Below are 24,980 nucleotides of genomic sequence, written 5' to 3' on the forward strand. Positions count from 1 at the left end.
GGGATAGTTCACCCTAGAATGATATTTCGCTCATTATCTACTCACCCTCATGTTGACTAAGGGCTGGAAGAAGTTTCAGATTCCTCCGTGGCTTCTCTGAGTTACAGGGGGTCTCGGCATAGCAGTGCATGTCCATATAACGGTTGCAAAGGGACACCGGAGCTCTTCGTAAAAAAACACACACAAAAAAACATCCAAATACCTCCATGATGCTCGTATGTAATGTCCGTCTTGTGCTGAAGCCCCAAATTGCGTAATTGTCCCGAAAAAATTTAAATAAGTCTATATTTTAAGCTTGTTTGTAGCGGAAGCTTCTCGAAGCTCCTCTTCCTGGTCCGTCCAAATCTCGCGTGATTCGCAGTAACCGCACTGACGCATGCTGACGCCGGCGCAAATCACGCGAGATTTGGACGGACCAGGAAGAGGAGCTTCGAGAAGCTTCCGCTACAAACAAGCTTAAAATATAGACTTATTTAATTTTTTTCGGGACAATTACGCAATTTGGGGCTTCAGCACAAGACGGACATTACATACGAGCATCATGGAGGTATTTGGATGTTTTTTTGTGTGTGTTTTTTTACGAAGAGCTCCGGTGTCCCTTTGCAACCGTTATATGGACATGCACTGCTATGCCGAGACCCCCTGTAACTCAGAGAAGCCACGGAGGAATCTGAAACTTCTTCCAGCCCTTAGTCAACATGAGGGTGAGTAGATAATGAGCGAAATATCATTCTAGGGTGAACTATCCCTTTAATTTTGGTCACAATAACCGTGATATGAAATTCAAATTTTCATATTGTTACTTATTTGCCATTGTGAATGTGTCAAATTTCCCCTTGGTGACAATAAGGTTAATTTGTTCTGATCTGATATAGGCCTAATGATAGTCTGGTTTATTGATTTGTACACTAACCTGCTGAATCTCTCAAAAGAAAAAAAGATGGATAGCATTACATGTCTCATGTCTGTCCTTGTGCTTCTTCTCCGGCGACTCCCTCAGCACCTGGTCCAGTGGGATGCAGAGAACCCTGAGTGTTTGCTCCAGCTGGTGAAGGAGCTTATCCAGCAGTACCACCACTACCAGTGCCAGCGCCTGCGCGAGAGCTCCAGGCTCCTCTTTGAGTATGACAGCTTGCTGGAGGATCCCAACTACGGCCGCAACATGGAGATTTATGCCGGACGCAAGAACAGCTGGGTGAGGATGTGATGTCCTACATGTCCTACATTTTACAAAAAAGTCAACGAGTCCTGCGATGGTTTTAAAAATACTTGTCAGGGAAATGGAATAGAATGAGCAGGGTCTGACTTCACCTGGTTGGTTCAGAGCACCGTCACCGTTCTGCCCCATCACTCATGAGTTGTTAATCATTGTGTCGTCATATTAGCAGGTGTTCTTCTGTTGTGAAGATACACAGGAATAGCACCTAACCCAGTTTTACTCTTATAGCCTTATATCTATAGTCATGTATCATCATTTCTATATTATTTGTTATATTTAAAGTGTTATTTTTGCAGAGCACTCAACAATATAGAGTTGTATCATTTCAAACCATTTTGTTTACTCGTGAATCATGAAGATAATTTTAAAAAAAAATCTGAAACAAAGGTTCAGAGACTGGATTTTATTTATGGGCAAAAAACACTTCAAACCGTCTACAAATATCACAGATAATAAGGGACAGGATTTTTTAAGTCGCTGATGTATTAAAGTTGTTTGGTCTCTGTGGAGACAAACTCTTTTTTTGCAGTTGAAGAAAGCAAAACGTATGACATGTCTTCAAAAGCTTTCACTAGACATGGTGTTGCATTTGTTGAGTGGTGCTGTCTGAAGTGTGTCCTCAGCAGAAACTATGGGAAGGTGTCAAATGTTAAAACGTGTGGCCTGCATTTCTTTTAATAAGGATAGTTTGGTATAGTAACGATGTATCTCTGGCTTTTGTTCTGCAGACAGGAGAGTTCTCAGCCCGTTTCCTTCTCAAACTCCCCGTGGACTTCAGCAACATCCCCGTCTATCTCCTGAAGGTAATGTGAAAACTCATCACACAAACAAAACAGCATGTCGACTGTGTGAAACTTGAACTATTTACACTCAACTGATGATTGGTTTAAAAAAAAAAAAACCCTGATCGCAGCATCCAAAAACCTTCCCTCTTCCTCGCATTAGCTGCGTTTACATGGCTCCAAAAATCCTATTTACAATCAGATTAAGAGGCCAATCAGATTCAAAATGTCTCATTTAAACACCGTACCGTATCCGATTCACCCGTATCTGATGAAATTTCGGATCGGATTGAAAGAGGTAGTCTACGCCGATTGATAATCAGCTTAATGCCACATATAAACGGCTGAATAGAGTGGATCCGATTGATAGAGTGGATTATTATTATATTGTTTTATTGTTGTTGCTTGTGTGTCTTTCTTCACTGATGTTTTTACCACATGGAGGTTTGCAATTTGAATTTCGTTTATACCTTGGTATGAATAACAATAAAGGTATTCAATTCAATCAATTATACATTCTGCGGCGCGCGCCCTAGTACGTAGGAGTCACGTATTGACGTTTTCAGGAAAAAGGAAACAGGAAATAGGAAAGTCAAAGCAGTGTTGCCAACTTGGCGACTTTCTCGCGAAGTCTGGCGACTTTTCCTGGTGTTGTTAAAGACGTTTGTGGTTTGGAGACTCTGAGTGTCACTGCTGTCTTCAACTGCCGTAAGCCCCGCCCCCGTCCCAAAGCACTCACCGGCGGTCAGTCTCACAGCGGTATATAATGGGCTTCAGCTGGGGCCACACATACACAGACTGAATGTGGATCGCTTTATTTAGCGTTCATGTATACAGATCAAATAAGATTCATTTAATCCCATTGTTTTCAATCAGATTGAGGAAAACACTGCATGTAAACACAGCTATTCTCTCCACACATCAGTGCCCACTGTAGATAAAATGAGATCTTGAGAGTCCCTTTGTTTACGTCCATGTGTATTGTATGTGTGCACTGATAACGGTAGGGCTTATTAAATGAACAAACGAAGAGAGAGTGTGTGTGTGTCTGTGTGTGTGTGTGTGTGTGTGTGCATGCGTGTGTATGCCTACTCCGGTCTTGGGGGCTGTGAGTTGACTAATCAGCAAGCCGTCACTCTCGATCTGCTCTGAGCCGCGTGGTGTCTGGAGGCAGCTTAGCCCCAACACTCTCTCCCTCTCCCTCTCTCTCTCCATCAGTGAATGCCTTTGCCTCTCTCTTTATCGCTAGTTCCCTTTTCACCCCCCCCCCCACACCTCTCCTCTCCCCTCCCCTCCCATCTTTGAGTGCCCGTGCGCTGGAGGCCCTGGCTCTCTGGCATTTTCCAGCCCGGCCGCTGTTTGTGAAGAGAAATGATGGTAAACATAAGGGAAACAGCAGCCGTCATCAGCCTCACGTCCAGGCCCTTTGTCCCCACGTCTCTCAGACCTGCAGCGCTGACACTCGTCCCTCTCTGCCGCTGCCTTCCAGTGGACTCATCCAAAGTCCACGAGCCGTGTCATCGGTCACGGTAGAATTTTTATTTTTGTTTTTTTGTTGGTTTTTTTTCCACCTGCGTGTCTTTCTTGAGATGGGAAAGTTTCTCGACTCAGCCCTGAGGGGAACACTGCTGGTGACATTTTTTCTCTTTTTTTTTCTCAAACAAACATGCTGTCACTTGCTGGAGGTTTCTATGCAAATGCTTTGAAAAGCAACGGCAGACACAGTGACACCTTTAACCAGTGGGTGGTGGTCTAAGAAGAACTCTGTAATATTTAGTGATTTTATTAGAGACGAAATCTTGGATGTGAATGTACGTTCCTGTCACCCCAATCATATCATGTTCTTTGCTTCACATGTACACACACACACATGTGCTCACAGTATTATGCTTTATTTGGCAGCCGGGGTATACATAGTATCACCATGGGAGCACTTGAAGACTAAGGAAGAGTATTGACTCGCACAGAGAAAAGTAATGAACATCAGCCCACACCTTGTCCACCTACACATTACAGAGGGAAAGGGGATTATGCAGCATATAGGCCGGACTCTAAGAGCACAAACGTACTGTACGCCAAACCAATGACCTGGATTCTCCGTTTGACAGTCGTCGTGCAATTAGTTCTGTCAGTGTGAACGCTGCTGCAAGTAGGCTGTTTCTCTGCTTTCCTACATCGCAAGCAGTTACATGGATGTGCTGTTGTAGAGCAACTGAAGTGCAGTTAATTCACTCCTACTGACTGAACAGGCAGATATACCCTATATATTATATATATATCTACATTCACTGTGAAGCAACATTGGAAAAACACAAGACTATTAAATTGAATGTGATTTGTTAACGTGAGAATATCAGAGTTACTGCAGTGTTTCCCAGGTGATCATCAAACAAGGACACAGGCTGTCATTCGTGCATGCAAGGTGTGTCTTTCTCCTTGTTCCAGATGTATTTAAGGGAGGACCATGCAAATAATAGGAGGAGACGTGTTAAGGGTGGGTGGATTTACTTAAGTCGACCAATTTGCAACAGTTTGTTCCATAGGGAAAAAAATCTCCGCTTCTGAAAACCAAGACTAAACATAGCAACGTACGGGATTCACAAGAGCCACAACAGAGGTTGTTCGAGGTGAATCAATATAGAATACCATGAAACAATGAGTCTATTCCAGAAGTTGTGTATTTCCATCCTGAACTGCAGTCAACCAATGACAAAAACTGATTCCTACGTTTCATGCATCATATTATTTAAGGAAGCGGTCCCGACAGTGTGTTTACAGAATAAACCCTAAACCCCGTCATCATCAGAGTCTGAGTCTGACTGAGGCTCCAACATCTGAATCCCCAGTGTTTCCTTTAATGCTGACCTGCTGTAAACCACCATTAGCAGCAGTGGTGGACGGGACATAAGGCCTGGAATTATTAACCATTATAAAAACATTGGAGATGAACTTTCAAATAGACTAAATAATTAAGTAACACAACAGCAGCGATGACTAAACCTAAACTTGAATAAACTAAACACTAAACGCTAAACACTGGGGGTGTAATAGAATATCGATGCACTGAAATACAGTAACACAATTCTTTGCATTGCTATATAGATATTCAAAATAAGTGTAGATTTTTTATAAAAAATTTGCATGCAAACATTCACGGCAGTGGTTCATTTTTTTTGTTGCATTTAAAAGGGGAACTATGCAAGTCCGGTCTGTGTTGCCTCCTCTCGGCTATGTGCATTTGTTTTCAACAGAGCTGGCGAGAAATCAATCCATGGAGCGGTATATAACGTTATTTATCATATAGAGTATACATTTGTGTAGTCTTATCTGTCATAAACAAGAGATTATGGGTTACTGGGGCGTTTGTTTGGCGGTGCCGCAGAGACGAGAGCTGGGACACCGGGTCGGAGGCTCTGATCTTACAAGGTTGGTTTTCAGCCAAGAGACGCTAGGTGGAAGGCAGAGAGCCTACAAGTCATTTATTCAACCATCACTAGGACTCTGAAGCTGTTTAAAGCAGATATCAGTGGAATGTTTTTGTTAATATAAGTCCTAAATAGTCCTATTTTCCGTCAGCAATCACTTACATGAAGTATTTCAGCCTAAACACGAGTCTCTCCGTCACTCTGCTCTGCTGTAACCCGAGGAGAAAATTTTCCTTGTGGGATACAAGTGTTATCCAATGAGGGGAGAGAACGGCATGAAGGGCTGTGTGTGCAGCCAAGGGATGCGCGTGAATGTGGTGACGTAGCACGAGGACCAATTGATGCCTGACAAGGGCGGGGGCTGCTAACTCATGGTGCGTTCAAGGAAACTCGTACTTTGTGTTTTTCCTTCCTGTGAAGTCATACCAGTTCGATCTGGTACGAGTTCACGGGTCGGAAGTTACGAGTGGCCGTTATAGGGAACTTTCACAGACAACAGGACGGTAAAAACACGAGCTACGGGTTACCTGGAACGCTGCCAAGTCGTAGTTGTGACTTGAAGCTGTAACTTACGGTTTCAAAAGCCTGCCTTGAACACAGCATTAGCCGAAACGGCCGTGCCGATGATATCTGCTTTAATTAAAGGTGTACAGAAAAGAAAATAGAATTTAAGCCCACTCTGGGTCATAAAATTAGTGTAATAACTCATCTATCAGACGATGTAGGCCAAACTTTGTGCAAAATTCTATTTTTGAGTAAATCCGGGATGAAAGTGTGTATTTTTTTTTCCGCATTTGATAATGCAGGCGCATGGATTATACGTCAGCCTGTACACAATTCACTAGCCACTGATATTGGATCCGTAATCCGTCATTCAAACGTCTGAGACACACACATGGAGCTCGGTCTCACCCCAAGCTTTGAATATCCCGCCCACTCGATAACGACCAATCAAATTCGTTTTCCTTACTCGGGTAAACTCGTGTTGCAGCTCGTGACAACTTGGCGCGACCGGCGCGACAAACAGGACAAACGGCCATTTCTGTACACCTTTAAGGTAAAGCTGTAGCAGAGTTAAGCTAAAAATCCTGCATAGTTCCTCTCCTCTGCTAGTTGGCAGCAGTCATTCATCCATCGACTTCTCCGTTCAAAAAATCAATGAAATCTCGCGAGACTGCAGATCTGTGGCTGATCGCATGCTCAAGCGTTAGCTAACTTAGCACGGTCAAAAAAGAGAAAAAAAAATGCAATATATCATTCTGCTTATACTATCACAATATATATATATATATATATATCTCTTTGCCTCATATCATGATACTATCACCAGATTGAACAGAGTCTTTGATTTTTATAATTCTTTTCATTTTCAATGTCTCTTGCATAAATGCATAGATACTGTTACTGTATCATTAATTAACCACTGTCCATTGCTGCGCTGTCGAAAGGTTGACAGTCTTGTATCTCTTAGTTAAATTGAACCTCTTCAATCACATTTCATCAGCGCACCAGCACCTGAGGCAACGTGCCCCCACCAACGCAGCCCCCTTGTATTATTTCAACACAGGACTGTTTTTTTTTTTTTGGTCTGAACACCCACTAAGCCTTCAGAAAAGCATTCCTGGCCATCTTTTACAAAATAGAAAACACTTGAAAAATCAAAACGATGATACTCCACAGACAGAGTGTAAGCCATCAGCCAGGTACTGTAGGTAGAGGTCAAACTGTTGACCTTCATTTGAATCAAGCTCCCATCAAATCCGTGGACGTCCTTGCTTGAGGAGGAGAGGGCTTGGCACCGGAGCGGAAATTCGTTCAGACATAGGCTACTCTTCAGCTCCCGCGAACGCCGAGATGTTGCTGGTGGGCGCAGAGCTGTGGAGGACGACCGTTACCTGGAGCGAAGCATCCGTGTGGTCTGAGCTCACCACAGTGGACATGTTTACCTTCCTGCATGGACTGGCCGGCCTCAGGGAGGGAGGGAGGGAGGGAGGAGGGGAGGAGGGGTTGCTGGTTTGTTTATATATTTATTTCTTTATTTTAAAAGGGGGGCAGTCATAGTCAAAATGAAAGAGCGGAAAGGACACTGAGAGCAGAAATGAAGGGAAGATAGTGAAATGCACACAGATGGATGTTGGCAGTTTCCTTCCCCTTTAAAGGGCACGGAGTTCTCTCAGGCACCGTTTTAGTGTCTCATCCTTTTGATCGTGCCCTGACCTCTGGGTTGTCACCAGTTTGAAGTCACTTTCACGTATGACATCTCATTCATGGCTGACTCTTGACCCTCCGCTACATCCTATATCACTGAGATCGAATGGCTGCAGTCAAATCTCACTCCTTTGTTGTGTAATAGTCGACAATCAGAACCAGACCTGAATTTAGAATCTATCCGGTTCTTTTGCATTAATTACAAACATCACCTTCTCTTGAATACCGTCCCTTTTATTGCGATTTGTCTATCTGTGCAGAGTGTATATATATGTGCAGCGGCGGCTTGCCTCTAAATGTCTACACTGATCAGCACCGAGTGACGCTACATTCGTGACTGAGCCCTCTGCTCTCGCTTCACTTGAGCTTTGTTTCCCCCACAAGCACTGACCCATGTCACCAGCTCCAAAGCCATTTCTCTCTCTCTCTCTCTCTCTCTCTCTTTCTCTGTGTGTGTGTGTGTGTGTGTTTGGGGTCCTCAAGCAGCTGCCATTGATCCAATAGGATGTTTCAGGTGACCTCACTCCTGTGTTCTGTTGTGTTCTGGAGTATTGTAGTGTGATAAGTGATGGAGACACACATACTGCACAGCCTCTTTAAAGGTATAACGTGTAGGAATTCCCCCCATCTAGCGGTGCGGTTGCATACTGTATCTGAACGTATTCTTGATGTTGCATTCAGGTGAAATCGGGCAGACGTCAGACAGACAACAGATGCTGCATGTAACAGGATAAACAAGCGTCTATGTAAACAAGTGGTCCGCCAGCACAAGGCAAAACAATACAGGCCTGACAATATGTTGTCATGGTGATGTCATATTGCTTACCTGACCCACGTTTTACCGTCTTTCTCACGTTGAGTAAAACGACATCCGGTTGGTTTGCCGACGGCCGTCTGCCTGACTGCACCTGAATGCAACATCAGTGCCTCCGTCCTTCCTCACACTACACAGTGGTGACGGTTTTAACAGACGCTACCTGGAAAACTTTCTCCCCGAACCGACAGCTCAGCTGAGTTTCTATGGTTACCTACGGTCACGCTGCCACTCAACGTAAAAAATGGCGATGCAACATGGCCGCCTCGGTTCGGTGCGTCGCCCACTTATGTATTTGTAACGACTTGTAACAACTCATTCTAAGGTACGAGGAAGTTTTAATTTGTATGCGGGTGTGATTCGATTATAGTGAAATACGTATTTATGAAAGCAATATTTGATTTTTGCTAATAAAAAGCCAAATAAGTTACATACTGGGGCTTTAAGTGTCATTTCATTCACATCGGGCAGACGTCTGACAGACAACAGACGCTGCATGTAACAGGATAAACAAGTCTGTAACAACATCTATTGCACGTCTGTCCGTCCTGGGTGAGGGACGCCTCCTCTGTTGCTCACCCTGAGGTTTCTCCGATTTTTCCCTGTTAAAAGGGTTTTCCATGGAGTTTTTCCTCAGTCGATGTGAGGGTCTAAGGACAGAGGATGTTGTTACGATGCCATGTAAAGCCCTTTGAGACAAACTGTTTGTAAAAACGGGCTATACAAATAAAATTGCCTTGCCTTGCCTTGCCATGATATGATCGAGGCCTGGTTTATACTGTATGTGTAAAACAATTATCTCAATGATTACATTCATTATCAACAGATGATGTTAATTATATTTTAACACATAATAGGACTTTTTTTGATGATCTTAAAAAAAATGACCGAATGCTAGATTCAGAGGATTCTGGAGCAGGAAGAATTATATTATTTGCAGACAGTCTGTTTAACGTAATAAATCACACAACAATAAACACAAACTTTCAGTCTTGAATCCTACAAATCCTTCTAAACCCCAGGTGAAATGTTTACAGCTGTAAAAAGCACTTACCACTCTGTTTGCTGCTGAAGGTTTCCCTGATTGCCCCACCGCTCGTCCCAGCGGATCGGTCTAATTGCTGGTTTTTGAGACCGTAAGCTTCTTGTTTTCTGCGTGTTTCGCTGGATAATGATACTTTTCACACACAGAGATTAGACAGACGACACATAAAGCTCTGTGGCTGCTGTTCGGCAGACTTGATTTGGTTTTTCCTTCGAAACGGAGCCAGCCTCACTATTTCCTTCCGTTTCCACTCTTTAAGCTAACCAGCTGCTCACTCAGCCTTCTATTTGACAGATAGATATGAGCAGGATCTTTTGATCTCTGCCTAAAAGTAAATAAGCATATTTCCAAAATTATCAAAATACAGCTATAAAGCCACATTTGTATTTAAACATGTTTTGAACCATTTTTATCCAACACCTCCTCTCTGCCGAGAAATTCCTATCTCACCTCTCTACTTTGCTTCCTCCAAACCTGACCTGGGGGAGAGCTGCACTGAGCCTCTGGCATCCCTGTACCTTCATTTTGTCTGTTCCAGCTGTGCACGCCTCAACAAGAGTACTTACATCTAATTAGTTTTACTCTAATTATTTATTATTTCACACACACACACGCACACGCACACACACACACACACACACACACACACACACACACACACACACACACACACACACACACACACACACACACACACACACACACACACACACACACACACACAGACTATAACCTTGGAAGCTCCACAGGCAGCAGCTGACAGTGGCGGGTCAGGGTGAAGCAGAGCCTTGGGGCTTCGGTCCCGTCTTTTCATTCTCAGTGACTTGATTATTTCTGTACCTCCTTTTCATTTCCTGTCTTTTTTTTATTCCTTCATCCAAATATCAACTCTTTCAACAGCTGTGGGCAAATGTTTCCTTCCCAAACAACAGTCATCTTTGGATACAACTGGAAAAATATCAAATAAAAACGTCCACATATGGCCGATTCCCTTTTGGTTGGATTATGATTGGTTATCAGGAGGAGAAATGTTCTTATTTCCTCCCGGTGATCTTCTTCAGATGTGCTCCTGAGGCTTCTGCGGTCTGTGATTCACAACAACATCGTCTTCTGTCTGAGCAGCGGCTGAGATCCCGGTGGAAAACTCAGAACTTATGCAGTTAATAAGATGTAGTTAAAAGTTCAACTGGGATAAAAAAAAAAGCTCTCTGGTCACCTAGATTGTTTTTGGAGTAACTAGCAGTCCCACGCCTCCGTCCACCAAAACCTAACCAGCTCATCTTGAACTGGTTAGTTGAATGAATGTGAATGCTTGCACAAAACCATCTTTGGATATCACTTTCACTGACGTTTGACCTTTGAAATGCAAAATCTTATCAGTTCATTCTTGAGTCCAAATGGCTATAATAATTTGAGGGGAAAAATGTCTTAACATTTTGAACACTCAGCACAGTAATGTCAGTGTCAGTGTCACTGTGTTATTTTTTCATGTATAGAACAATATCAACTTGACAGGTTCTGAGTCTGTACAAGCATTAGTTATACATTTAACATACCTTTCCTAGACCCATTTTGTTTACACTGTTAAACTGCTCAAGGGCATCCAACTCAACTGAGTTTAAAATGTCATTTGAATGATTAACCTCTGCTGAAAGCTTCTGTCTCTTTACCACAGGGATTTTCTCTGTTTTTTTCTTCTTTTTAAAACGCTCCTCTAACCCACAGCCCATTTAACAGTGTTCTTACCATTTTCGTGTTAATGGGTTATGAAAGGATCAAACCAGAAACGTTACTGATGCCTGAGGTCATCTTTTATTAATTCAGAAGGCTGATTAAGTAGGTGTTGTTTATTTAAATCTGTTTTGTTTTTTTACCAACCCACTCTTCACCTCTCTATGCATTTCTTTATTGGGTTTTATTGATATTCTACATCTTGAAGTGTGGTTCATGAACATCATCAGCAGCCAGTCAAGGCCAAGTAATGAACTCATCATCAACACAGCAAATGATGAAGCGATGGAGGGTTTGCAGATGGACAATGGCGATGATGAATGCAATTCATGCAGTTCTAATTGAGGTTAAAGCAAACCTCACCAATGATACATTTTCATCATATGGGAAAAGTCTCCCTTCATGATTTATGAAGCTCATAGCATTGTGCTCAAATTTGAATTCATGCTTGGGAATAGTTAATTCATTGTATTCTTTCATTCATTCATTCAGTTAATGAAGTTAGTGAAGCAGTGTGCACACTGGGTTCAGTCACATGCTGTAATGCCTCGCTAGAAAACCATGAAAACTCAAGTAATTTTGCTTTCCTCTTGTGAAATAAACTCAGCTTTTACACGTACTGTCCATGGACAGGAAATAAAAAATGGATGTAGCTAGGGGCGGTAGAAAATATCAATACACTGGAATTTAAATTTGCAATGCTAAATCGATATTCAAAAGCATTGTATAGATTTTTTTATTAACAATTTACATACAAAGACTCATGGTGGTGGTTTATTTTTGTTTTGCATTTAAAACTCTGGCTGCTGGTTGGCAGCAGTCATTCAGACCTTCACCTTCGGCAATGTTTCACAGATGCCCAGTGGGTCGCTGGAAAAGCATCAAACACATTAATGCATATAAGACGGCAGCATCCCCGCTGCTTTTAAGCAGACAGGACCAAAAACATCACCGAAGCAATTGGCGTATAGCCTACATATACATTAGCTGTTATAAGTTTCTTATTTTTTAATAGCCTAATAGGCTAGTTGCTAGTTGACAAGATCAGTGTGTTTTCTTCCTCTGGAATGAATTATGCACTTGTTTTATGTTTTATTCTATTTGTTTTTTTCCTTTTAAACCGGAAGATGGTTTTTAGTTTTGCATTCCATTAGTGTCTGTTCAAAATAAATCAAAACAGACAGTTGCTTTTTTGCCATTGTACTTGTGTGTACCGTTACACCCCTACTACGGTTGCCCCGGTATCGTGATTGGTATTGCATCACCAGATTCATGTCGTTACACACTTCTAGGCGTATAGCCTCCATGACCTCACCCTCAGATCTCTGAAGAATGATATAAAAGCTCAAAGTTGCAATGTTATCATCTTGCCAGTATCTTTGAGTGAGTTATGTAACATACAGTATAATAAAAATCACCTCCCTACATGTCAGGAAAGATGAAATTAGCTGGTGCTTCCATGTTGGCTTCATTTTTCAGCCTTCCTCATCATGTCAGCGCAGGATGGAATCAAAGTAATTTAGCTGTCATAAATCAAGATGACACGCATCAAGGTACCAGGCAAACAATGGAGCAGCGTATTAGGCTACGGTCACACGATGCTCCTCTTGAAAGAGCCATTATGAAATGAATAGCTATTAAACAAATATGACCATACTGAGCAATGCACAGGTTAAAATAAAAACGTTTGTTCTTTCATTGCAGATTGAGCCATCAAGCCATTAAATTAAATCGCATCAGTTGCATTTATTATGTGTTTGATTTTGGTGCCATCCATGACAGACCACATAATCCACATGTGGCGTGAGCTATGGCTGCAACCAATGATGAATATAAAGCGGTGCCTGTTTTGTTTCATTCATCCGTGAATTGTACAAAATATTTTGGATATTTGCACATTTCCGAAATCCATTCATGTGATTTGATACTGGAATAAATGTTTTCCATTTATTTCCATTTATTCCAATAAATGTCTCCATTTATTCCAGTGGTTTCATACTCGCCTCAGCGACGACACAGAGGAAGTTTATTCTTTCACGACACATATCATAGCTGTCAATCAAATCTTTTGGCACAGACAGAAAATTCCCCTTGTGTTGTCTTCCCAAATGACAATCGAGGATTTCCACTAAAAAAACAAAAAAAGCTTCACTGTCTGAGCTCTTAAAAATTGCCAAGATTCTCAGACTTATCAATGTGTGCACCAGACTTGATCCTAAAAAAAAACAAAAAAACACTGAAACTCAACCCCCCCCACGCAAAACCCAGATTAAGAGAGCTGGAGAGTGACACAAAGCCACTTATGTGACGACCTACAGCGCTGCATCACCAGTGGCCACAGAGCACTTTTTTTTTTGCTTTTACCAGGCGAAATCAGGCTTTGTCCACCTTTATTTTTTTTCTCCCCACTTTAGACTGCCGGAGAATTCCAGGAGATATCTCAAAAACCCTCCTCAGCCCTCAGCAGCTGCGGTTAACTTTACCTTTTTCCGGTTGCCACATAATTGGCGCTCCTTTCTCAACCGCTCCCGAGGCTTCTTTCGTTGTTGCGGTTTTTCCTTCCAGCTTACGTATATACCCCCTCTCTGCGTGGCAGTTGAGCTTTTGGAGAAGTCGTGGCTGAAGATAGCCCACTGCGTCACATGAGGAGTCTTTCGCAATCCCCCTGCAGCGGACCTGGAAAACAGCTCTGTAGCCACTGGATATACACACACACACACTACATACATTATAACATAAAGAGTCATGCCAGGGCAACAACAGCATGTGAGGGAGACTGCGGCTTTCACATCATCGAGTGTGACTGCAGCACCCATCGTTTAAGGCCCATTAAGGCTATAATTAAAACCACCCTCAGCTGTGCATTACAGCCGGCCGGCCTGTCAATACTGTCTGTTGTGTCATTCGCTGTGTCATGACCAGAGCCAGGAATTCAATGGCACTTGTGTCCGCCGTGCCGCGCTCACTGATCTGTGGGTTTGACCCGCTGGATGTGGTTATTCAGCACATGACCTCGCATCATCTCCACAGATCTGCTGTCACTTGACAGGGCTGAATAGGATCAGCCGTTTCTGGGCTGTGCGTTCTATAGAGTTAATACTGATCATCTTATGACAAAAGGAAATAGAACAAAAAGATTCACCTCTCAGGCCGCCGCCCTTCCATTACCTTTTTGTCTTTCTATTCTCAGCTCGCCTACTATTTTGAGGGAAAGCTGGAGCCTGTGCGTGACTATTGAGCATTTGGTGCCAAAGCAAGTGGTTGTAATTTGTGGCCTTGCCGTGCCCTTGCATGGTAAACACTGACTAAGAGCTCAGGAATCTTAAGAGCTATAAAATAATTGCAGGTTACTCCCATAATGCCCAGAGTGGTGTGCTGCTCCTTGCCTCGGCTCTGCCTTTTCTGTCTCATCTCTGTTTTTTTGTGTGTGTTTTGTTTGTAGTTTTTCAACTTGTACTGGAACCACACAAAATAGATAATGTTTTTCCTGCCCTGTGCATACCCCCCTGTTGCTCATTACAGTAGTTGTCTAATGACGTAAAGAAATGAGTTTTGTTTCTGAGCTCTCTGAAAGGTTTAGTAAATGTCAAGTGTTACCTACCATGAGTGTTTGGGATGCTAAAAATTATCCCCGTTTTTAAAATTCTGTTGCAGTTATGGAGATTTTATAGAAATAGGTGGCAGATTTTCATTCCCTCTGTAAGTGTTCCCGTAAATCTTTTTTGGATAAATATGATACATCAAAGTCATCAGTAATGCTTGTCCTCTTCTTTGCAAAATCGTGGTTAGATGTAAAGCCAAGATCCCTTTTGCCAGTGACAGCATACATCTGCATCCTATCTGTTACAGGATTTGAACATAACAATGCGGCATGTTTTTAAATCAGATTTACATTTATTACTACGAGTGCTGGAAATGGAAAAGGCCCATTTCCAGCTATGTTTTCAATAAATTCATGGCAAACCACGGCATATCAGGATGCATTCAGTTTGTTGTCATGGTGCTTTTCTGAAAAGTTCCGTTGCTGAGTGACGGCGTATCTTTATAGCATCGAGACATGGCATTTAGTAGGAAAGCAAGTTGCCCAAAAGACATTGTCAAGTAATTGCCAGTTTGGGCTTCACTAATGCAGTGTACGACTGAAATCTGAAAAGGCCAGCCAGTGCTTCCACGCAGATAAACAATTATGTGGCTTTTAAATGGTGGATGTATTATAGCTTGGTATGCACTTGAAGATGAATTTAAATGTCAGACCTAACAGCTCTCAAACAGAAATAAGAAGTGAGAGAGCAGAAAGTGTTAAAAATATTTATTTTCATCCTTAGGATATTATCTAGTCTTTGGTTATGTCTGTTATTTTAACAAAACTTTGAATTCTGATTTTTACATTTCTGTGTTTTTAATTAGTGCTGTTAAATTAGGCTGAATACGGGTGTTATTTGCTCCTTGATGACTTTCTGAGTCCAAACTGACGGCAGGAAATGCACACCCCTCTCCTGAGTTTGCTGACACAGCAAACTGAAACTCCTCTGTTGCAAGATCTTAGATGCAGTTGCAAAAGAGAGAAGGACACAGTGGATTGGATTGGTTATTATCTAAAGCAAGTGTTACACCAGTCTTGAGTTAATAATATCAGGTTAAGGAGTTAAGCAGACCACAGGCCTCCAATAAAAACACATCTGCAACCAAGATAACCACTGCTCACTGCAATTGACTGTATCATATCAACTTTGTGATGAATATTTTTACCATTTTGTCATCAGCAACCATTCAGCATATTTTTTTATCACAAAATGACCTTTTCTATGTGGTAGTTTCAGTGTTAGAAGCAGAGTCTTCAAGCACAAGTTTTCAATGTGGAGTGGTGGAGCAGGGAATCTAGAGTTAGTCATTTTATTTTTAATCACTCACATCCACAGCTTCAACAGAGCTGCCAATCCAAACACATTATTTGTTTCAAGATGATATTTAAACCTTTCAGTTGAAAAGTGCTCTCTGTTTGTGTTTCTGATAAAAACACATTAGGCTGCGCTTGATGTTACCACCAGTGCTTTCTGTGGTCGACTATAAACAACTAATGATCAGTGACTGCTAATATATACTCTTCCTACATGTCCAAAAGGAACATTGAGTTCAGCATCAAACTGCCTTCCTTCCTTTACTACTCAAAGGTTTACCCCCGTGGTGGAAAACACTCTATAGTACAGTAGCATGCTAACCAGCTAGCCCTTTTTTCAATTTTCCAATACCGAGTCACTGTAGCATTAAGGCTACTCAGAAGACATACTGTACTGTAGCGCTGCTCAGACTAATGCTGATGGATAAATCATATTGTCATCATCATTAAATGAAAATGTATGATACACATCACAAAAAAATGGCCTAAATGCGACGAAAGAAGAGTTTTATTTACACACAAAAATGGTGACATTTCACACAATTGTACTCAACCTTTGCAATAAAGACATGCAACAAGATTTAAACATGTAGAAAAGAGACACTGTCTAAACTTCATACATACACTTCAATATCATTGTATATTGTTCATATTTTGCATGTCTTATTATTGCGATATTGAACAGTGATATTACTAGGGCCCGACCGATTTATCGGCGAGCCGATTAAATCGGCCGATTATAGCCCTTTTGAAACTAATCGATAATCGGCCAAAACTTGTCGCCGATATTTTCAGGAATAAAATGCAGGGAATAAAACTTGGTTTTACTTTGAAAATATTCCCCCGCACCGGCGCCGACCTCATGACAAACTCCATCCACTACCACCTCAGTCACAGCACACAGCAGAGTGACTGATCTGTCTCAAAACCAGTGTTGCCACTGGCTTTCTGTTTCCCTTTTTTTTTTTTTTTTTTTTTTTTTTTTACCGCGGTCGGGTTGTGAATTAATTAATTAATGCTCGTCTCCGGCCGTGTTGGGTCCGAGATTCAACAAGTGGGGGGTCCGCGGTGTGGAGCGGTGCGGGACTCTGACTGCAGCGGGGACTATCATGTCTCTGCTCCGTGACACTGCTGTGAGACTGACCGCCGGTGAGCGCTTTGACACGGTGCCGGGCACGGCAGCAACCGCTGATCGCTTTTGATTGAAAAGAGAGAGAGAGAGAGAGAGAGAGAGAGACGCCGTGCCGTGTAAAAAAAACAACAACAAAAAAGTATCACGTGTCATGACTTCCTGTATTTGGCCCTTCAAAATAAAAGCCCATATTGATTTTGACTTCATTTTGACAAGACAGGGCTTCAAATGTTTTTTTTTTTTTCATGCAACCAATCAACCAATGAAATTTTAGTCGGCTAATGATTTTTTGGTCGACCAGGCAGCCCTAATTTATATATTATATAATATGTATAGATATATTATTATAGTAATACAATTTTAAAACTTAATAAAAAAAAAAAAATAATCGGCCGATTAATCGGTTATCGGGTTTTTTCCCCCCTAATAATCGTAATCGGCATCGGCCCCAAAAAATCTATATCGGTCGGGCCCTAGATATTACCCATCCACTCCTACTCTCAAGCACCACATGACAAAGTTTAATGCAGCAAAATTCACGACATAGTTGTGGTTACTGTGTTCACAGTGTTACCACAGTGCATGAATACTTAAACCAGCTTTCAACCAAGCTGCTCCTGCAGATAACATCATTATTTTCTCATAACAGCCTCATGAATAAAAACACAGGTTGATGACAACGGCTGTTCTGTGAGGTTAGCGATGTTGACATTTCAAATGAGTTTTTTTTTTTTTTTTTACCAGTTCCTCTTTCTGTAGTCCCACACACAGTTAACAAAAAATTCTTAACTGACATCAAGATGAGGTTTTTTTCTTCCCAAGGTTTATTGTAAACAAGGTCTTTGCTGATTAGTGGCAAGTTCACCCTGAAGTATGCAGTCTAGAGTGTGATAGCCATGATTAGAAAGGAGGAGGACAGTGGGACTGAATGTACCTGTGGTTTATCAATGGAAGAGTAATCATTAGTAATTAAGGCTTCTAGCTGGAATCCAGGACTGTTGTATCTGATTCGTCTCTTTCACGAGCTCCATGGAGCTGAGAATCCAGCTGTGATTACTGCCAGGTGGTTTAACATCTGGTCCTGCACAGCTCTCAACCTGCTGAGGGGAAGTCTCACGATGAGAAAGGTAAAATGGAGTCGGAGTGAAACTGCTCTTATTAATAGAAACGTTGCTTTCATCTCGCTCGTGTTTCAGAACTGTCACGAAGGGAGGACGGACAAGCTGTAGCTGTGGCACCGAAATCAAAAGGGACACCTGCGTGCTGCCGTGTAAACAAATAACGTTTAGGGCCGAGGCGGACCGTTTAATGTTTTTAATCATTAGTGCATGCGACTGATGTCTGAGGCCTCCCTGAAAAAAAGCACCTGTTGCACCGAGAGCATGTGATTCAGGTTGCAGCTGCAACTGTACCGCTGCCTGTGCAACAGCAGACAGCGAGTTTAAAGTGATTGTGTCATTAGTTTATGTTGTTGCCATTGCAGTGTTTCCAAAGAATTGTACATTTTGTGGTTTTCATATCCCTGTGAACTTTCAGTTACCAGAGACGCCACTGAATTGCATCACCCAAAAACAGACCCATGCCCTAACTGACATTTATGATGTGAGAGATGAATCTCTGACCTTCAAGCTGTACAAAACTGCCAACTGTACGTGAAATTCAGTGCCCTCCGAGGGTATAAGAGGAAGTCGACAGGTACAGTGCATTCCAAAAATGTTCATATCCCTTCAAGCTTTTCACATCTTTATGTTGCAGCCTTGGTGCTTCAATAATTCCCCCCCTCATAAATCTATATTCAATCCCCTCAGTGTCAATGAAATGTTGCACTGACACGTTCCCAGACATTTAGCTCAGGTTTCCCCCGGTGGTAAATTTTAAAATGATTGGACAGGAGAGGCAGATACACCGGTCTGTGGAAGGTTCACAGCTGACAGTGCAGATCAGAGGAAACACCAAGCGAGGGAAGGCTACAAAAGATTTCTGCTGCATTAAAGGGAGATTGTGTACTGTAACTTCTCCTGTTATCTATTCACGAAAATCGATTATTTGGTTCAAAAGTCTGTTTTTCATTAAAGCAGAAGTAAGCGATATATTTGTGTTAATATAAGTCTTAAATAGTTATATCTTCCGACAGCAATCACTTACATAGAGTGTTTGGACCGAAACACGAGTCTCTCAGTCCCTCCGCTCTGCTCTGAGCCGAGGAGAGAACTTTTCTCGTATCCTACAGTTTTTATCCAATGAGGAGAGAGAACGGCATGCAGGGCTGTGTGTGCAGCCAAGGGATGTGCGTGAATGTGGTAGGGCTGCCACAAACGATTATTTTGATAGTCGACTAGTCACCGACTATTTTTTTCGATTAGTTGACTAATCGGATCATACGTAAATTGAATGTAAAACATACAGCTTATGGCACCAGCATGCAGCTGCTCTTATATACCATCATTAGCTTTCAGCTTGAAGTGTTTAAGGTATATGCTAACTAAAAATAAAGACAATTAAGATGATAGTTCGTTAAACTTTTAATGAAATATGCAGCTTTAACTGTAGCATAAAGTGCAAACAGCTGAGTAAAATAAGGATAAGGCACTGGCCTAAACAACACCAAAATAAATACTTTTTACGTTTTTTGTCTTTCCTTCATTTGTCTCTGGCATTAAACAGCTACATTTAAATAAAATGAGGTGGACACCTGAAACTAAGAAATTGTTCACAATAATAAAGTTTTGGTAGGCCTATCAATCAAATATAACTTGTGCTCATTGTAAATAATAGGAGTCGTTCTGTTAAAAAAAAATCAAATAGTTTATAAGACAATCGTCTTGTCTGAAAAAATGTAAATGTTCCCTTTTTACTGTCACAGAAGGAGAAACTATAGAAAGACTCCACCAGAAAGTTCTGTGTTAAACTGTCAAATGAAAACAAGTGAAACTGAGGTGCAGCTCAAACTCTGCAAGGTGCGGACTGTGATGAGAAGCTACCAGAAAATATTGACGTAGATTTACGCCGGGAGAGAAGACTTGCTCGTTAAGATTAGAGCGCTCATTACGTGACTAGGAAGCTGTGACCAGACGCGGTAACGTTCTAGTATTCTCCAACACCGACTCTCAAAGTCCGCGATTTTATTTTTAAATGACGAACGGCTGTTTTTCAGTCAGTGATTTAAAACGATGGAGCGGCGGTACCGCTCCTAGTAGGCTATCGCTTCTCATTTAAAATGACACAGAGAGAGAGAGAGAGAGAGAGAGAGAGAGAGAGGAGCGGCGGCGGCGGCGGGGGGGCGGGCGGGGGTTTACACCGGTGCTGCTTGATGAGGGACAAGACAGGTAGAGAGAGAAAAGAGAGAGACCACCTGTAAACTCACCTTGAGTGAGTGAGTGCACGTGTGTGTGTGTGTGTGTGTGTGTGTGTGTGTGTGTGTGTGTGTGTGTGTGTGTGGTGGGCGGCTGCAGCGATGGGTGTGTGTGTGGAAGGTGCCCCAGCAGTTTTGAGAGAAAAACAAAGTTTAAAAAAAAGAAAAGAAACGACGCATCGACTATTAAATTAGTTGACGACGATTTTAATAGTCGACGTAGTCGTGACTAGTCGACTAATCGTGGCAGCCCTAGAATGTGGTGACGTAGGGACGAGGACTATTATGGTGCGTTCAAGGCAGCCCGTAACTCGTGTTTTTCCGACCTGTGAAGTCATACCAGTTCGATCTGGTACGAGTTCACGGGTCGGAAGTTACGAGTGGCCGTTATAGTGCACTTTCACAGGTAAAACAGGTCGGAAAAACACGAGTGGGTTGCCTGGAACGCTACAAAATCGTAAGTTGTGACATGAAGCTGTAATTTACGGTTTCAAAAGCCTGCCTGGAACGCAGCATTAGCCAAAACGACCGGATCGCTTACTTCTGCTTTAATCAGTAATCCCCCCATCAACAAACTGAAGTGTTCCTTTCAGCTCTGAATTAGCCGTTCATATCATTCATATCTACATGGAGCGGGTAAGCTCGGTGCTGGCTGCCATGTGGTGTCGCCATGTTTTTACGTTCAGTGGCAACGTGACACTAGGAAACCACGGAAACTCAGCGGAGACACCGGAGCTGTCGGCTCAGGTCGAGGTGGCGTCTGTGAAAAGTCACCGCGGTAACGCAGTGAGGAGGAATGGAGCGTTACACTGATGCTGCATTCACCTACAGTCAGGCAGACGGCCGTCGGTAACAAACCAGATGTCATTTTAGTCACAGAAGTCGAGAGAAAGCCGGTAAAACGTGGGTCAGGTAAACGATACGACATCGCCATGACAACATATTGTCACGTGTATTGTTTTGCCTCGTGCTGACGGACCACTTGTTTACATAGAGGCTTGTTTATGCCGTTACGTGCAGCGGCTGTCGTCCGTCTGCCCAATTTCACGTGAATGCAGCATGAAAAATATGTTTGAGTCGCTTGTAACATATACAACCGCAACGCTAGATGGGAGTAATTCCTACACAATGTACCTTTAAAGGTTACCAAAGGCACTGTGGCCTCCACCATTCTGGAGTTTCCAGGAAAAAAAACCTTGGAATGAGAGGTGGTCATGATAATGCTGAGCTCCAGAGAGCTTGTGTTGATGTGAGAGGAATTCTCTAGAACATACCATTAACCAATAGTCTCAACAGAAAATTAGAAAAAAAAAAAACCCTGGTGTTTGTTTAACCACGGGTGATTTATGGGATACATGCCATTTGGCTCAGGTAATTGGATTCAACAGTGCTTTCCCACTTCCCATACAGTATTTTTCACACTTTATTTTGTGGGTTTGCTGAGTTGACTTTGGGACTGGGCCCAAGGAAACATTAAATCAGAGAAGCGTTTTTCTTGGGAAGTACCAGTTCTCTGGAAATTTCCTGGTTATATTGATAGTGAGATTTTTTTTTATCTAGAAGTCTTAATATGGAACTGTTTTAGCCCCAATCTTGTGTCACCATTCTGTAACAGCATACTGTACTGAGTCATACTGATTTTAAAGCATGTAGAAAAGTCATGAGGAATATGAGGTCGCTACATGTTACGGCACAGTATGAATCCAGCACATTACTAGGTATAGGTATGACTGGGCATGTAGAGAGGTGGCTATACTGTAATCCATCCCTCATCTAGCGCCTAAATATAGAAAGCCCATGGAAACCAGAAAGCACTTTATCCATGTTCTTGTAAATATCAATTTGTGGTTAGCATTGCCCACACCCTGATACACCCTGAGAGCCCAGTGTAAATATTTGAACTTAATGACATAACCATTTCTGTTAACTCACCCACAGCATCCGTCTGCTGGCTCGGCTTGTTTTTAATTCATGGGAAGGTGGTCATGGTAACACCTAATGGCAAACCAACCGATGCATTTATTTATCTTCTTTGTTCAAAACCACATTTGATAGCATTAAACATAAATGTGTCCGACGATGTATTCACAATCCCAACATGAATGCAATGACTCATAACAATAGATGAAAGCTGATAATGTAGAGCGTGTTCTTAAACATCAAGTAGTGTGAAGACTGTGTGGGCATGTGCAGCTGTGCTAGATACACATCTCCCTGAGTCTGCTGTTTGGTTGCACCTGTCGGGGCAGGGCGGCCCAAGCAGGAAAATCAGGAATGACTTGAAATAATATGGCACAGTCACGAGCTGGAGCTTCTGGAGCTGTCTTGGCTAACAGGCTGACAATGACAACATGAAAGCACAAAATGAAACACCTCCTAAAAACCGTACTTTGCATGCAACTTTGTTTTTGTTCTTAATTATTTCTCTTATCCTGATCGTTCAATTCATTCAGCATGCGTGTGGGTGAAACAAAGAATTGAAATGTGCAATAGACAGGTCATTTTGACTAACAACAATTAATATGGCTGGATTACATCTAGGTGTGCCAAGGTGTTGCCAGAGCCTATGCTTGCTTAAAGGTTTAAGAGTCCTTTGAAAAATAGACAATACGCCTCTTACCCAAATTTCAAATAAATTAAGGCAATCTGTTTAGCTGAGTTTTTATGTGAAGGATTGTGTATAAAAGAAGCAAAAATATGCAAATATTTATTCTTGCCAAACATTTCTCATCTACATGAGATGGTAACACAGCAAAAATGCAGCAAAGCACAAGCAGGGTTGAGAAGAAGCTGCTAATGAATATGGATGTAACCACAACAGAAGCATGTTTTTGGCTTTCGCCGGCACACCCCGATGGAACATGCAGATGGGGAAGAGCTGGACTTAAATACCGTTAGTTGTCACACCTCTGCTTTTCCTGCCATCAGAAGGCAGAATAATCATCATGTCAAAGAGCTTTTGGTTGGACATTGAGGGGGCTTCATGTTTCCAATAGTGTTGTTCTTTGCGGCCTGTTTTAATTTTTGTTTTAGTGTAGTCTTTGTGTCAAACTGTCATTTTAGTTTTAGTCACGTTCATACTCTTTTTTGTCTAGTCAAGTTTCAGTCGACTAAAAGTCTGAGCATTTTAGTCCAAATAACCCATGACAATTTTCCTCTGATAACATTTTAGTCTAGTTTTAGTCAATGATTTTATCACTTTCTAGTAATATAATTATATTTAACCTAATTAATAATTACCTACAGTAGTATAGTATAGACAAAACCAAGTTTTTCCTTTAGTCAAACCCATTTCACAATTCAAAAATGGTTATCTTATTATTATATTATTGTCAATTCAAGAATACAGTACATCCATTCCAGACATGGAAGATGCTGCTCAACATATTTATTTTCAGTTCACATGTGAGTGGGTTAAAGTTACATCGCCTGCTTAGGAAACAGAAATACTGCAAAATAATAATAATTACGTGCATAAACATTATAACGTTATTTCGTCTTGTCTCGTTTTGGTCAACGAAAATGAAGAGACGTTTTATTTTAGCAAAGTTTTTATTTTGTAAACCACATTTAGTCTTGTTTTTATTCGTCAACAATATTGCATTATATATTTCATTCTACTGTAGTTATCGTCACATGACCACCATTTACGTTGCGTCATGACTCGTGATAAAGGTTCATTGACGACGATATTTCGTCATAATTTTCATTGACGAAAGCAACACTAGTTTCCAACACATGGGACCTTTAACCTGTGAATGCTGCTGCAGTCGGCCAGAGGTGGCAAGATTTGTCAGCCCTGTATGGTTGAATGGAAATGAATGACTGGTGTGGCATATATTTGCAGAGAATGGTCCAAGTGTGACTGAGCCATCCACATGTATCATTAGTACATAATGTCCGGTGACCTCGCGGTTTTCTCTACATTGACTCCGGTTGGGGGCGGTCAGAGGGTTCAGGTCTTTGTTTGGACACAGGTGTCTGTTTCTTTATGTATCACACGTCCTCACCTCCCTGTCAGCGCACTTCCATCCACTGACCCATCACTCGCGGCGACAACCTTCGGTGCCGCGCTGACGGACGGGTTGTCGGAAAGGTCGAGCCCCCCCGGGGCGGAGGAGGTGGAGGAGTCAGGCACCCTCCATCACTCCGTGTTGTGACACATGACTAGTGGCACCGGGGCCTCGCCTCATGATGAGGTGGTTAACAGCAACAGAAAAACGTGAGCTCCTTGACCTTTTTTATTTTTTAAAATTTCTTTCCTATCCACTCGCTTACCTTTACACAGCAGCCGCCGCACAAGGCCGGTGTTCTCCGTCAAAGGTGAGAATTATTTTACCGACACACCTCTGTGCCCTTACGTCTCTTTTGAAGA

The 24,980-nt window shown here is 42.1% G+C and overlaps 1 protein-coding gene across 1 annotated transcript in view; it reads left to right on the forward strand.

The window, feature by feature from the left end:
* The window catches only part of babam2 (BRISC and BRCA1 A complex member 2), a 114,543-nt gene that overhangs the window by 34,047 nt on the left and 55,516 nt on the right, over positions 1-24,980 (forward strand). Inside the window, exons 5-6 of the mRNA XM_085768447.1 lie at positions 1,001-1,195; positions 1,948-2,022. Of these exons, the coding sequence (XP_085624573.1) occupies positions 1,001-1,195; positions 1,948-2,022 (270 nt within the window). The remainder of the gene's footprint in view (positions 1-1,000; positions 1,196-1,947; positions 2,023-24,980) is intronic.

Source organism: Trachurus japonicus, chromosome 22 (assembly GCF_045865225.1).
Source record: "Trachurus japonicus isolate A0001 chromosome 22, Traja_1.0".
In the NCBI taxonomy this organism is placed as follows: Eukaryota; Metazoa; Chordata; class Actinopteri; order Carangiformes; family Carangidae; genus Trachurus; species Trachurus japonicus.